Source organism: Periophthalmus magnuspinnatus, chromosome 3, assembly GCF_009829125.3.
Source record: "Periophthalmus magnuspinnatus isolate fPerMag1 chromosome 3, fPerMag1.2.pri, whole genome shotgun sequence".
Lineage (NCBI taxonomy): Eukaryota > Metazoa > Chordata > Actinopteri > Gobiiformes > Gobiidae > Periophthalmus > Periophthalmus magnuspinnatus.
The window spans coordinates 16,345,720-16,361,712 of record NC_047128.1 but is presented as its reverse complement, the minus strand read 5'-3'; the positions used below and the strand labels follow the sequence as shown (position 1 = coordinate 16,361,712).

The window sequence follows — 15,993 nt, the reverse complement described above, 5'->3', positions numbered from 1 at the left end:
CTTCTGCTGGAACTTTGGGTCGAGTGACTTTTTAAATGATCTTAAGATACAATGTTGTCAGGATGTTTAACAACTTTAAAACATGCTCTCAATGCACACAAGACAGACTAAGCTGCTGGCGGCAGGGAAAGGCATTATAGATGTATCCAGCCCTGCTAACACGTCTGCTAAAACAATAAAATGTTTTATGGGTGGCAAATGAAATATTAGCTGTAGAAGCACAGATTGTGTTCGGCTTCACATTCTAACATAAATAATGAGCAGTGTAGAAAACCCAGCTTGTGTCCACACCACGGGCCAGGGGATGTTTTCAGAGCTCAGTCATGGGAAAACTAACAACTGTAGACATACCCGTACTTTGCATCGTTTAATCGAATAAAAGGGCACTGACGAAACCTCGCAAGATTATAAGGATCTTGTGAAAGAACTACAATGTATACAAAGCAGTACTAGTAAACGGCATCTTCATAAGTGAAAAGGTGTGTCCAGTCACTCCCAAAAGTTCAGCTAACTCTATGTTTTCTCCTCTCTACTGTGGTCAAATAAAATCATTTGTTGACGAAGACCGATTAATCCACTAAAGGCCGACAGCCCTAATAACTAGCATGCTAACGGCGCACTTCTTGGTTCTTGGACGATTGAAATAATTTATAATTAGATACAGACAGCACACAGCAGTTTCATTGATTCATTTTAACATGATTCTAACAGATTTTACAGTTTTGTACAGGGACAAGACATATTTTATATATGTAAAAACCCCATATCAGTGTAAAATTTCAAACAAAAATTTCAAACCCAATTGCGATACTGAGGAACAGACTCAATGTCCGATAACGATACAATAAAGATAATAAAATAACACTCTTTCCGCCAATAGAATGTGTTTTTCAAATCATTTTAAATTATAGTACTTTTACTACTTTATACTTTTATATTACCATGTGTCCTTATATCCGTATAATCCCTCAGTCGTCCAGGTAGTTTTCATATTGGTCCACGGGCGTATACTAGTCTGTGGTCTTATACTTGTTCTGACACAACTCAAAATCATCCTTAAGCTATTCAGGAAAGGTTCATTTCTGTCCTATGAATGTGACTTTTTTAGTATTCATACCTATTTAAGAGTATCTAGTTTCAGCACTAGTTTTATTATCGATAAGTATCTGATTTTCGATACTTTTGACAACCCCAGTCTAGAGCATATCTCCATATTTATAGGTTCCAGCTGTTTAAAGCTGTTAAAAACACAGTTTATCAGTTTGAACATGAAATATCATGTCTTCGTCGCTTATTCAGTTCAATATAGGTTGAATGTTATTTTTCAGATCTTTTAACCATGTTATTATTGTTTCCATTCTCATTTTCCCTCTCGAAGTTAGAGTGATTCATTCATGTTTGAGTAATCTTTATTCTCCTGCGGTCAGGATGTCATTACTTCAATCAACCCTTGCTATCACCTCCATCAGTACACGCTTCGTTCTCCAATTTATTTTCTTAAGTGGTGATAGACATAGGACTTGGCAGAGTCACGTAGTCATTTTGGTACAAATTAAAAAAATCTGTTACTTGCTAGTGTCATCAGCAGCTATCTATAGGAGAGGCTGACAACTGTGTTCTTTTATTAAGTCATTTTAAATCAATATTGCGAATTAAAATGTCCAAATTGTGACCCACACAACGACGCACAGGTGTCAAAGGTTTTAACTATAGAGCACAAGCAAGCACAATTTGTCTTCTTTAATTTACAATTGACATTTCTTTGCAATACTTCATTATCAACTAAAAACAGTTACTCGTTTTAACATATTTCTGATGAACTGCTAAAATATTGTCCATCTCAGCCGCACTTTTCGCTATCGCTGACCCTGACCCCACATTATCAGGCAAATATATGACCAGTCCTCACGCACCACCTCTGACATCCCCCCTCACAGACATACGCCGCCTCTAAAATATGCACTGGTAATTAGAGAATGAAGTCTAACATGAGCTTAATGAACATGTGGAAATGGATCAAATACCACAGATGGCCTCAAGTGCAGTACTGCCCTCACATGTAGAACCCACGTGAAGTAACTGTGCTCCTGTCCTCGCTCTGCTCAGAGGGAGTGGATATGTCTCGTGTAGCTGTCATTTGGGCTCCACTTTCACTCGAGTGGAATTCCCAGTATTCTGCAGCTACTCAGAAACGTCTTATTAAGGCTTGAATCAGCACTATAAAGTTAATTATTTTAAGAATGTATTCGGGGCCTTTCTGTGTGGAGCAGGGGTGGGCAATGCATAAAAGAAATTGATAACATCGCAATTCTTAGAAATATGCAGAAACAACATTATAACATGGATCAGAAGATAGAGTAATATGGGCTTTTTAAACAAATGTTATAGTCCATTCACGTTTTGTGCTTGAACCTTAACCAAGGCATTCACAGGCATACTTTATCACATTCCTGATGCAATATCGTCTGAATATTAGTATCAAAATAATGGAAAAAAATAGAGAGACACCCCTAGTGTGGAGTTCGATTGGGTTCTGCAATTGCCAAACTTATCATACAGGTATAAAAATCAGGTACAGGGCCTATAAACAGCAAATTCAACCATAGAATCCTTCCCAGCGCTCCAGATCAACATAAAACAAATTCCTGAATGTTATGATGCCATGAGAACGCAACTACTTCTTTACAGTACATGCGTGTGGTGGGCAGGTCCTCTAGTCAGTGAATAGCACACACAGGTTTTTTTCAGCTCTTATCAAACGCTCATATGGATAAGACTCTCGGAGCTCAGGGGCTTTCAAAATGCCAGCGAGCCGGGGGAGCCTCTCAGACACTGTGGGGACATCAGGACTGAGATCACTCCGATAAGCACCGCACAAATGCCACTATTCCTGGAAACTATATGGATTTCCTTGGTCAACCACAACTTTCCATTAAATTTTGTTGTGTCTTATTAAAACCAAATAAAATAGTTTTCAATAATATATATTTTTAACACAAACAGTACAGACTTTGGCTATAAATAGTGCCATTCCTTCCTCCAGTGTCTTCCATCTGCCCCAGACCACATGCTTTTACTGACCTCTCCATTAAAAACACCAAAGCTGACCATTATAAATGAAAATCTATTATCTAATCTCTACAAACCCTTTAAGGACTGAGCACACCATAGACCAGTATAGCTCAACTAGACTTATTATTATTTTTTTTTAGCCATAAAATCATGTTAAAGGAAGTATCAGAATGTACTGCATTTTTTCACACAACTACCTTTATTTTACATATCCTTCCATAGTTTTTCTTTGACACATTGTGTAAAATAATAAGCCCCATGCTTCTGCTTTGAGATGTTGTTTGAATTTACATGAGAGCACAGTTGTTTTACAGTGTTACGATAATGGAAATTACGCAACCGCGCTCTATTAATGATGATAACATCCACCGCTATAGGCTTAAAATTGAACAGCACTTAGTGCTGGCTCCAGCCTTCAGGGGTCCTAAGCAGAATATGCTGTTGGGGCCCTCAACACTTCAGTACCACATGCCCTCCCGGGCTCAGCTACTGGTGACTCATGTTTGACAAAATTAAGACATAAAAGATTTTAAAATTTAAGACATTTTTTTGTGATTTCTGGTCCATTTTAATGTTTTCCAGTTGACTGAAGTTGTTATAAAAATGTAGACTTGGGCACCCTTAACCTCAACTAAGGGTGCCCTGACTTCAAAAAACTAATATTACTCAAGAAGTACAAAGTAGTGGTCCAAGAAATTAGTCAAGTAAGAGTACCTGGAGGAGCGGTACAAGAAACACAAATAATTTCATATTGTCAACATAAAGCTTGTGTCACTTCTGGACTTACTCACAGTGAGAAGAGTAACCACAGCTTTTACTCGAGTAAGAGTACTGTTACACTGTACAATAGTCAAGTAGGACTAAAAAATGCAATCATACAATCTGGTTATCATTTATGGAAACTGCACAGGGTCTCTACATGTGACACAACAATCCCGGGAAACTTCAAACCGCATATTCTCTAAGGCTCAGAGGCAGGAATCTTTAAAAAAAAGTTTAAAAGTCAATTTTAAAAGTCTTATATTATGCAAAATTGGCCGTTGTGAGCTTTAAGCCAACAGAGAATGTTGTTACTTCATCAAAACATATCTGGAGTTATGTTTTGTTTCAGTCACACGTTTGAGTAATCCTTTATTGTCAGTCTGTCTACATCTCCAAAGCTCAAAATGCTCTGTTCCACCTTGTGATGTCATGACGCGATAGTTTTGAAGTTAAGAGCTACCTTTGACCTTTTGTTTAGTAAAGATTGGTAATTCCAGTGCTGCAATTATCCAAATGATTCTAGTGAAGTGTTTGGAGTTTAAAAACACAGTGGAGCACTTCCTGAATGACATCACAACTCCAGGTATGTTTTTCATGAGGAAAAAACATTATAACATAGAACTGAAAATAGCATAATATGGGGCCTTTAAAGATGTTTTGATCCATCTGGAAAACTGAATGTGAATGAATAACAGGCTCTATACTGTACACATCCACAGCACATGTAAGACCCCCGCCTTTGACTGATGGGCCAGTGTGGAGTGCATAAAAGCACATGGAAATGTCTGCGTAATCACACTGAGCTCTGAATGAGGGGCTTCAGGAGGGCTCCACTGTCCAGTCCACAAAGAGCCCCATGAATCCTCTGGAGTCATGGCCTTTCCATAGCTCTGCGGGGAGGGCCAGCATCCACAAAGACTTTTAAATAGTCTTATTTTTGAATTATTCACATCTGCGTCTATTGTATCAAATAGTATAGTTTGGGCTGTGCAGTTGTATCAAATGCACAAAATCTGTTATAAGGACAGACACAAAAATAAGACAAACTAAATCATACCTGAAGGAGCGGTGCAAGAAACACAAATAATTTCATGTTGTCAGAATAAAGCTTTTGTCTCTTGTCACAGAGGGAAGAGGAACTAAAATACTTAAATAAGAGTACTGTTAAAATGGTCACGTTTTTATATCCAGCTTTTCCACCTTCATGGTACTCAGCACTTTACATTAAGGAATCACTCATCCATTCACACACACGTTCACACACCAGTGGGCACAGACACTGGGGGTGAGGTGGGTTAAGTGTCTTGCCCAAGGACACAATGAAAGCATTCATCTGAATTACAGTGGATCTGACCGCTCAACCAATGATGTTTTTATGTTGAAAGTGAAATAGTCTCATTACCTCACATCACTTGAGTAGGAGTAAAAGTATGCTGCTCGAAAAGTAATTTGAAAAAAAAAGTTACTCAAGTGAATCTGAGTACTGCCCTCCTCTGATTAGTGAAAATGAAACTTACCAGGGCGTGAATGTGTGAGTCGATGGAACAGAAATGTACGTTACGTTAATAAAAAGAAGTCGTCATAATGGAAAGTGATGCCTGTGTTGTGTAGTAGACGAGGGGAAACTGCACAATGTGGCAAACATCATAGTTGAATTCTCTGTGGTGCATGAGGCTATTTATTGGAACAACACTAAAGGTTTCATTTGACACACATTTTTCTTCTGAGCATTGAATACATTCAGATTTTAGTCTTGATTTACTTTAGTCACAGTGTGGTCTAGTTCTTCTCTCAAACTGAAAACACTGTTACACTTTGTGATGTAATGTCATTAATCTTGATTTACGTTAGTCACAGTGTAGTCTAGTGCAGTGCTTCATTTGTTAATCTAATGTTTTGGGAATAAAAAGTGGCTTTGGGACCAGGATCCATACAAGGTCAAAACTTTACCAGAACACAACAGGAGAGTATAAGAAAAAATGGCAAAAACAGAAATGGCAAAGTACTGCACAGCCGACCATCTCACTCAATTCTAAACAGTTACTCAATGATAAAGTATCTTGAATACAGTACTTTTTTAAATTGAAGTAGCAGTACTCTTACTTGAGTAAAAGTTGTGGTTCCTCTTCCCACTGTGACTAAATCTACAAGTAACAAAAGCTTTAGGTCGACCACATGAAATGGTTTGAACATTTGTGTTTCTTACTTCAGGTTTGATTTGTTTGTCTTGTTTTTGTGTCTATTCTTTGAAAATACCAGATTATTTAATGTTTTATCTTTCAATGAACTTTTAATTATAAATCAGATGTTAAATTTACTCTTTAAGCTACTCTTACTTGAGTAGTACTTTTCCCAAATACATTTTTACTCTCACTCAAGTCATTCCTTGAACCACTACTTTGTACTTCTATTTGAGTAATATTGTTTTAAGGTAAGATTACTCTTTCTACAATTTTTGGCTACTCTACCTGCCTCTGTTGTTACTTTCATTAGAGAATGTAAAAAGTGAAGTGTGTTGTACTGACCAGTGGGGGCGCTCTTGCACTCCTGTAGCTGACACTTCCTAGTGCTGTTGGGCTGGAGCTCCTGGCTGCAGTGAGATGGTTCCAGTTCTTGCACCGACTCCTCTCTAGTGTCCACACATTTGATGAGGCGATGCTGGAGTCCTCCCCCACACGAGGCCGAGCACTGTCAAAGGCACACAAATATCGTCTGGGGGCAAAATGATATGCTTTCAAAGAGGCCGTTCATCTTAAAGGGCCTGTATTACACAAAGTCTTTGTGCTAATGTAACTTCATCACAAAATATATCTGGAGTTGTGATTTGTTTCATTCACACATGTTTAACACACAAACCCTGCATATTTAGGCTGAGTTCATCTCTCAAACTGAAAATGCTCTGTTCCACCTTGTGATGTCATGTTGTAATACAGAAAGAGCTTCCCTGTGTTTTTAAACTTCAAACACCTTCACTGGAATCATTTTGAATAATTAGTCCTGGATTTACTCAACTTTGAAGTTACAGCTATTGTTTTAGTCTCACTGAAACAGTTTCACCAGCAGACATTAAATACTTTCTATGATCTCAACTGAACAAAAGGTAAAAAAAAAGCAACAACTGAAGGTCACGGAGTTGTTTACATGCGCACAAGTATCTCAGTTATGAGCTTCATCCTGGTTATGACAGTATTCTGAATATGACATTTACCTGCGCCCAGAGAAACCAGGACACTCATTTCCCTGTATACATGCACAATCAGAGTATCCTGGATATTTAGAAGGGCCGCCATGGCAACCATGGCACAGATATGGCAAGGAGCTACACATTTTGGTAAGCTTGCCAACTTAAGACTTTAAGCCTGTTTCTAATACCAAAAGAACAAGATATTCTTTAAAATAAAGGTGTTTAAAGGGTGGTTTAACCCTTTAAGGACTGAACACATTATAGACCATTATAGCTCACTTAGACCTTTCTTTTTTTAGCCATAAAAATAATGTTAAAGGATGTTTCAGCATGTACTTTTGCCTTTTTTCACACAACTACCTGTATTTTACATATCCATCCTTATCTATCCTTTTTCCTTTGATGCATCAAATAACTGACTGGGAGAATCCCGGCGGCACTTGCGTTCTGATTGGTCAGTTTCGAGGGACAACATAAGCAGATTACCGTAATGACAGTAACATATTTAAAGAGCCCCATGCCTCTGCTCTGAGACGTCGTTTGAATTTACATGATGCACGATTGGTTGCGGAGTTACAGTAATGTAAAGTCCGCAACTGCAAATATATCGTTGATGATAGCATCCAACGCTATAGGTTTAATTGAAATCTGCTTATTTTGTTTATTGGTATAAAACCATATTTTTAAAAGTTCTGGTACAGGTTTGAGTTGTTTTGGGAAAATTGCTACTCCTACTGTATTTGTTACTTCAGTTTGCACATGCTCAGTACAGCACCAGTGGTGAGTAATCAGTATACTGTGTCTACATACCACAATATCCTGTATATTATCAGAATATCCCAGTGAGAGTAATGACCAGGATATTGGTTTATCCAGGATACTGAAATCAGGATACTGCATATAGATGTATTGAAGAGTTAAGTGGTTCAATAGAGGCTAAAACACAGCTTAAAACCACCCTTTCTTGACATCACAAGGTAGAACAGAGCATTTTGAGCTTTGGAGATGCAGACAGCCTAATAATTACTCAAACGTATGAATGAAAGAAAACTCAACTCCAGGTATGTTTTCAAGAGGTAACAACATTATAACACGGCTAAAACTGCACATGAGGCAGTTTTGCGTATTTAAAAAGTGAAATAAAAGTGTTCCTGTTTTAGAGCTTGTTGGAAACCGCGAAACACAGATTTAGCGTGACGGTCAGTTGTCACGTTCCAGGGCCATGTGCTGTGGATGGTGTCCAGCAGGGGGCCTATATACAGGACCTTGGAGTTGGAGGATTAGCATCACAAAGAGGCCAAATCAAAAAGAAGAGCTTTTTCTATCACCTCTATCCACGCTGGACTCATGCGGAGCTCAACATGCCTTATTATGGGATGCTTGGGAAAAGAATAGGAGTTCTATTTCAGGACATGGATGTGAGGAGATCTGTGTAGACCTTTGAATACCAAGTGTGCTCTGGAAATGTGAAATACGGCAACATGTTTGTGATTGCATGCTCAGTACAGGGAATCAGTGATCGGCTCAATACTAGGGCTGTAGCGCTATTGTCATTCAGTCAATGTTATTATTTTATAAGGATTTATATAGGACAACAGCAGAAAGGAGGAGTGAGTGAGTGAGTTAGCTGAAGATCAGGTGTTTTTAGGATTTATATGTAAAAAAAACACAATTTATATGTAAAAAAAACACATAGCCTATACCACAAAACTCATGATTTTAAAGGTCCTACACAAAATGGACTCTTACTTTGAGCCATGTTATAATGTTGTTACCTCATCAAAAACATACCTAGCTTTGTGTTTTGTTTCATTCACACATTTGAGTAACCCTTTATTATTAGCCCGTCTACACCTCCAAAGCTCAAAATGCTCTGTTCCACCTTGTGATGTCATGAAGCGGTAGTTTTCAAGTTAATAACTACCTTCTACTTTGAGGTAGGTAGAGATGAGCAATTCCAGGGCTGAAATCATCCAAATGATTCTAGTGAAGGTGTATGGAGCACTTCCTGTATTACCACGTGACATCACCATCACAAGGTGGTTTCCGTTTGAGAGGAAAACTCTAAATATGCAGGATTTGTGCGGTTTTGTTTTTGGTATTTAAAAGGGAAGAATGAACTCTTTATATAAATACATTGTTTCTTTGTACTTTTTTTCTGCATAAATGGAAGTTTTTGCATGAGATATGTAATAGTTTTGACTTTTGAGAGCTTTTGCCATGCCCCTTTTTCAGTCAACTAATCGATCAGGAGCAAATGTCTTAAGCCAACAAGAATTTCTTTTCACTACAGCCCTACTCAGTACAGGAAGACAGTGTTTACCCTGAGTCCAGACTGTGCATCTATCAAAGGTCTTCATCAAGTCAGCCCAGCACCAGGAAATGAGCACACATCCACAGAACAAGCCGGGCTTACACTTTTGCACTGTCACCGTAACGTGACAGTCGAAAAGTTAATTACATTTTCTTTTCATTATTAAAAAACAAAAAAACACCTCCACCTCAAATGGTCAAACGTATATTCACTTAGTAATGACTTATTAAAGCTAATGTTTGGCAACTTAAGTGCAAAATTTGTATCTTTCTGGTCAAAAAAAACGCCTAAATCTAAGTGTGTGTTCTTCCTCCAGTGGCCTCTGCAATTTAAGTAGTTGGTGACATCACTCAGGTCTGCTCCAATTACAGCCAGGTGTTTCTGATTAAAAACACCTGGCTGCAGGGGCGGAGTTTGTATACTTTTTAGACCAATCACACTGTTCCTTATATCGCCTCACCCCTAATCCTCTGTTATGCTTTTCTTAGTCGTCTTTCTACTGCCCTGGTATTTAATGGGAATATTAAAGGGTCTGCACCTTTATTGAAATTGACTCACACATATTATTACCTTATGTAGACTACTAGTGGCCACCCCTCTCTACTTCTCTTCCATTTTGAGACACATTAGCACTGTGATGTAGCCTACCTGCCCCCATGAGCCGGTGAGCCACTGTGCACAGGGCTGGCTGTTGCAGCTCTGGAGCTGCTCCGGCCGCTGGTCTGGGTCACACTGGTCCTCCTCTGGACAGGTGACGATCCTCTGCTGCTGCCCACCACCACACACCTCCGAGCACTGCAACACAAGACACTTGATACATTAGCCCAGGGGTCTCCAACCTTTTTCCTCCGGTGAGCTGCCTTTTAATTCTGAGACAAGAACACGCTTTATAATTAGATGCAGACCATACAAAGCAGACTTACTGTGACCTCTGCTTATACAGTATATTGAGCCCTGGTTAATTGTGTATTGCATCTTGAGTGGATACACAAGTGGTGCAGTGCAACACACATTTATAAACCAAAAAAATATGGTTCTGTTTGTTGTGAAAAGAACAACAGCAGAAGGTCACAGAGAAATATTGACCAAACATCGCATGACCATACGCAGCATACGCAGTGGTTGAGAAAATTCTTCGTTTATTCTTTATTTGTCAGGGACCATGTACAAATTCATTCATCTTACAAAGGAAAAGATGATTTGTACCAGATTTAGATACTGTTACTTTCCATGTGCCGTCCCTGGGCAGGTGAACACATATTATATATCAATATTACACATTACTACTGTCATGGAGGTCTAAGTCCGTTTTGTTGTGTTGGATAAGGAACCCTATCTAACACTGATTTAAAACACACCTATGTGTCCTCAGATACAAGGTAAATAGGTTAACACGAAATGTTAAACTGAAATCTTCCCTCAAAGAGTGAGGCTTTAGTTTAATGAAGCACTGGGACTAAATGCAGGACTTTACATTTGTCTTTATGCGCCGCAGGCCAGAGTGGCCCAAGTCCCCATATGAGCCTACTCTCTGAACCTGACTCAAACCTAAAATTTCCCTGCATTTTTTTGAAACTGGGAGTTGCAAATGAGAGCCCTCCCTGTCTAAATAAAGGACATAATTATATCTGAGCCTGTCTCATTCCAGACCCGCGCATTCAGGTAAGCAGAGTTTTTATGTTTTGTGAGTTTTATTGGCAAAGTAACAGCTCCTGAAATGTGTCTGTTGTGTTTTACCTGCACTTGTCTCTGTCTGAACTGAAGCAGTTGTCCCCTGACGACTGATCCATATATCCCTGCTTCACTAACAGGGATATGTGGATCTCAATCTCATCTCAATCTCCCCCCGAGTCCCCCCTCACAAATACAGGTGGGTTTTATAAAGCACAGATTGCGTGGTGGAGTGCGTATGGTTTTTTTTTATAAATCAGATGTTTGTATAGCACACGCCTCTCGTGGCCACTAGGACCATGCACTTGCTTAGGAAAATTCTTAAAGAATCCTTAATAAATGAGGGCTCTGAGCTCCCCAGAGTCACCGGGAATGTGCACCAAGCAGAACTTAAAGTTTAAAAATCATGCCTAAGGTAGTTCTGGTTTAAACCAGGCTTATTTCTTTCATGGAACGACTTGAGGCTTAAGCTGGAGCGACTTTGATGGAATATCGTTCTCACTCTGATGTGTCACCATGACAGACAAACATGGGTACAGATAGCAGTTTCTACACAGTTTTCACCCAACCCAAAGTGACATCCTTCAGTCTCATTTATTTATTTGTTCTCAAATAGCTTCCACATCGCCATACGGTGTAGCTTGGTAGGTAGTAGGTACATGATCTTTACACTTTTTTTCATTACATATTTTTGTGTAATATTAAACTCAAAACTTAAGGGCTGATTCACATCTGAAAGTCTGCACTAAGGTCTGGATTAAGAACTTACAACGTGTTCAATTATTTTAATTACCCGTACTTTTGGTTTCACACTGCCTCCCTAAAATCCAAACTATCGGACTTTCCCTGGTGCTGTCCCCATTGTCGCCATGACAACAGGAGCGTGCCCCATGAACACGGGGCATAGAGGTGCTGCAAAGATTTTTCCTTTGTTTTAGGAAATAAACAGCACAGTTAGCATTAAAGCAAAACTATGCTCTGACTGCTTCTTCTAACCCCAAAGTATAACGTCAAATACTATCTGATCAGACCAGGGTTAACCCCCCAAATAATCTGTAACCTTCTAATCCTCCTTAGGCCTGGTGGATTTTTAAACATGCCCTGACACAGACCTGTCGTTGTATATGAGCAGGAGTATCAGCTGGGCTAAAGCATTTTCATCTTGTGATACAAGAAAGCTTTACAAGTGTTTGTCAGTTTTATTTAAATTTGTTTTGTTGTTTTGTTGATTTGTTGAACATGTATTTTAGACCTCTGCAAACATGTTCTGAAATCCATGGGGTTAGTTGAGCAGTCACCTTTATTCTTTGAAAGTGAGAACTCTGAATTTCAATTGGTTGGATATTGATTCAAAAGGTGAGACACTGTAATATAAACAGGCAAACACTCTAAACCTCTACACATATGTTTAAAAATAGTGCATTAAACTACCAGGTGAACATAAATAAACCCTTGGAGATATCCTGTATTTTACATAAATGACATCCTTTGTTAGGCCAAATTGTTTCTATTTACACTGTGCAGAGAGCTGCTGCAGCTGTGGAATGTTTTTACTCCTCACCTGTCCCCAGGAGGACGTGTACCAGTCCAGGCAGGGCTGCAGATTACAGGGGGTCTGAGAGGGGGGCCGCGGGGCCGTGGCTCTGCAGTGGAATGGTCGCAATGGTCGGGCGTCTCTCATGTCGAAACACTGCACCTCTCTCACTCTCACTCCACCTCCGCAGCTCTGAGAGCACTGGGATTACACAGGGAGGACAAAGAATGGATAAGCAACTACCTGAGCACATGCCCATATGGCTCTACTAATACTACTACTATAATACTGTGTATGACAAGGGGTCTCAACGTGAAGCAAGTCCCGTTTGATGCAAGTACAACATTGATAGTTGTTTTGCTTTTTTTAATCACAAACATATTCTCTATATGCGCTTTGAGATTTGCCTTCATATCTGAATTAAACACAAAATAGGAACCATGATTATAGTATTTCAAATCAATTCCTTTCTGTTTGGCCATTTGAAGGTATATATATATATATATATATATATATATATATAGCAGTTGTAATAGCAATACAATTATTTCAATAAAAAACCTAAGACAATGGAAAGCTTTTGGATGTCAAACATGAACGCCACAAAGATGAACATCTTCTGGGATGTGTGAGCCAGTTTGTAAATTACCTTGCTCCAGGGTCCGAGGTTCCAGGTGGAGCAGGGCCGCAGGTAGCACCTCTGGGCAGGAGCAGGCCTCTTTGCTGGGTCACAGTCTTCCTCAGAACCTGTGCTGCAGCTCAGTGACCTCCAGACTGCACCCAGGCCACAGCTGGTCGAGCACTGGACACACACACAGGTATTTTTAACTTTATGCATATGTTAAATACTATATAGTTTTAAAATGCTTACATGTTTTTACTGCATTGCTCCAATAATACAGATCAGATGTTTTTTATTCAGTTACTGTGAGGTAGGGCCTAACTTAACAAGGGAGAGACACTGACATGCCATGATGGGCCAGTTGCCATGATGATTTGATGGCAACTGCTAATATTTCGTATTGAAAATTGTATTATCATGACCAATTGTATTATCATGGTCTCTGCTGGCAACAGTGGCTGGTATGCTTTTATATATCTGGGTACTTTTGCTTGTTTCCTATTCATAGACAAAAGCCTAAACAATGCATAGTACAGGACCTTTAAATCTTGTCTTAAGGTTATATAATTATGGTGTAGTTTCTCTATTTTAACCAATCCCAATGGCAACGTGCAGTGTGCAAGAACAGACAGTAGGAAAGCTCAAACTACATGCACACGTACTTACCGCACTCCAGTTTCCGGGAACCCAGTAGGCATTAGCTTGTGGTGCCTTGGACGGAGAGAGCGACAAAAACCAAGTAGCAGGTGTTGCATATTCTCTCAGCTCTGGCTCCGTTACAACCGTAGCTGCCGTTGCTGTGGGATACTGCTGTGAAATGTCCGGGTAAGCCTTCCCAGTTGTTGTCGAGATGTAAGGAATTTCACTGTATTCAACACCAACAAAATCCTCCGAATATCTTCCGGTTGGAATGGAGTCTGGCTGACGCGTACTAGCCAGTTTTCCGAGAGGTAGTTCTTTTCCTTGAACTGTTTCAGAAGAAGGGATTGCACCAAGATTTTCAAAGTTTTCATAGTTTGAATTAGTTACCCGTAGAGATCCATGTTCTGTAACTTGTCGTATAGTGTCGAGAGTTGGGGATTGGGAAATGTAGGGACCACTCTTAGTTTCTTGCATGACGTTAGTAGTTGTTGTCGCTGTTATTCCAGGTAGAGAAGTTGCTTGTTGCCTTGACACTGTGCCAACCTCAAAGTTATCCTGCACTTCCAGACCATATTCATCTGAGTCTTGTAAACGCACCTTTGCCGGCTTTGTAACTATTGTGTCTTCACCTTTTTGACTTTGTGGGTGATTTGTTGTGGACAATGGAGGCGAGTGGGTGGTGTAAACTGGCAGGAGATAATCTTCTGCTAGAAAGTCCTCCATGTTATCCTCTGCTTTTTCAATAGGATTCTTTGTGGAGACGAGGACACTGACCTTGGTGTTGTCTGTGTCTGTGCCCTGCTGTATGTCATTATAAGTGAAGCGTGTAGGTGTTTGTGTGGAAGGAGCGGAAGTAGGAAGACTTGTTACCGCTACACTTTCTGGTTTTAGAGGTAAGTCTTCATTCCCTGAGTATTTTCCGTCCCCCTCGAAGTCATTGTCAGCAGATAAGTCCTCGTGAAAGTTGATGAAGTTGTAATCGTAGTAAAAATCGTCGACTTGAACGCGTTTTTCCTGAGATATATCTGTACTTTCTATGTTGTTGTGGTAGTGGAAGTCGCCCTCGATGATGTCATTCACGTCCGGGTGGGTTTTGGGCTGGGCTTTCGTGGTGGCGTACTTTGGAGGCGGTTTGATTTCCGGGATGGAGTTGATTTCGTTGAGGACGTCTTTGCTGGACCAGCCGCCGCTCCCGGACCAGTCGAAGTTGTCCTGCGGAGGGGGGCAGTCCTGGAGGTGGCAGGTGCCCAGGCTGGGGGGTCTCTTCTGAGGGTCACAGTCGGCTCCTGTGTCTCTAGAGCAGTTTATGTTTCTCCATCGTGTGCCGCTGCCACAGCTCACAGAACACTGCAAATGACACAACGCAGTACTCAGGGTTAGTCAAGACCTGGATGCTCACATTCATTAAAAAAAGTATTAACCGCTAGCATATAACAACATCTAACAACTTATTAACATGTTTTATAAGTTTCTGTTTTGTTTTTGCTCTGTTTTGCTCTGAGTCCACCTCTCTCTGCTCTCCACGCTAAGTAACCCCCCCTTCCAAGCGCGGCCACATTAAAATTGGTGCGTTTTTTGCTAATAAAATTACAGCACACCGCAGTTTCGATGGTTTATGAAGTTGTAGCGTGCTGTTTTATGTTGTAGGCTTGCCTTGGACAGGATCTTACTGCTTAACGTACAGAAGGTTCGAATATGGCCCGGGAGAGATCGCTAAATTACTCAAACATGTGTGGATGACGTCTAAAACATATTCATAGTATGGCATTGTTTTGATGATGGAACGTTATATAAAACGCTCCCAAAAACTAATTTTGCACGATAAACCGTCTTTAAAAGAGACATATTGAGCACATAAAAACATGCGCGTACTTATATTTTGTTTCATTATATTTAGTCCACACGTGAAAAAAGAAGCACTCTTTTTTTTTTTTTTAATCCTTAACCTGACTCAAGACCCGACCATTTCAACAGTTTTCTAAGTCTATGCAGAATGTTGTTAAAGTATGTTGTGTACCAATAAAATGTGCAGCATGAAAAACATAATCATAGTTCTTTATAGATGTACTGTGAAATACTTATACAACGGAATGCAAACGTATTCCAGCCCAACATGTCTCCTTGAAATTATTGTAGATGTAAGCCCGGTCTTTAAAAATATATGTGGCCAAACTGAGGCTGGTCAGAATAAA

At 39.8% G+C, this 15,993-nt stretch overlaps 1 protein-coding gene across 1 annotated transcript in view; it reads right to left on the bottom strand.

Annotated features, from left to right (window-relative positions):
* LOC117393838 (A disintegrin and metalloproteinase with thrombospondin motifs 7) overlaps nucleotides 1–15,993 on the bottom strand; it is a 98,037-nt gene that overhangs the window by 9,749 nt on the left and 72,295 nt on the right. Inside the window, exons 19-23 of the mRNA XM_055220977.1 lie at nucleotides 13,826–15,148; nucleotides 13,187–13,339; nucleotides 12,565–12,738; nucleotides 9,981–10,127; nucleotides 6,360–6,522 (exon numbers count right to left, since the gene is read on the bottom strand). Coding sequence (XP_055076952.1) covers nucleotides 6,360–6,522; nucleotides 9,981–10,127; nucleotides 12,565–12,738; nucleotides 13,187–13,339; nucleotides 13,826–15,148 — 1,960 coding nt within the window. The remainder of the gene's footprint in view (nucleotides 1–6,359; nucleotides 6,523–9,980; nucleotides 10,128–12,564; nucleotides 12,739–13,186; nucleotides 13,340–13,825; nucleotides 15,149–15,993) is intronic.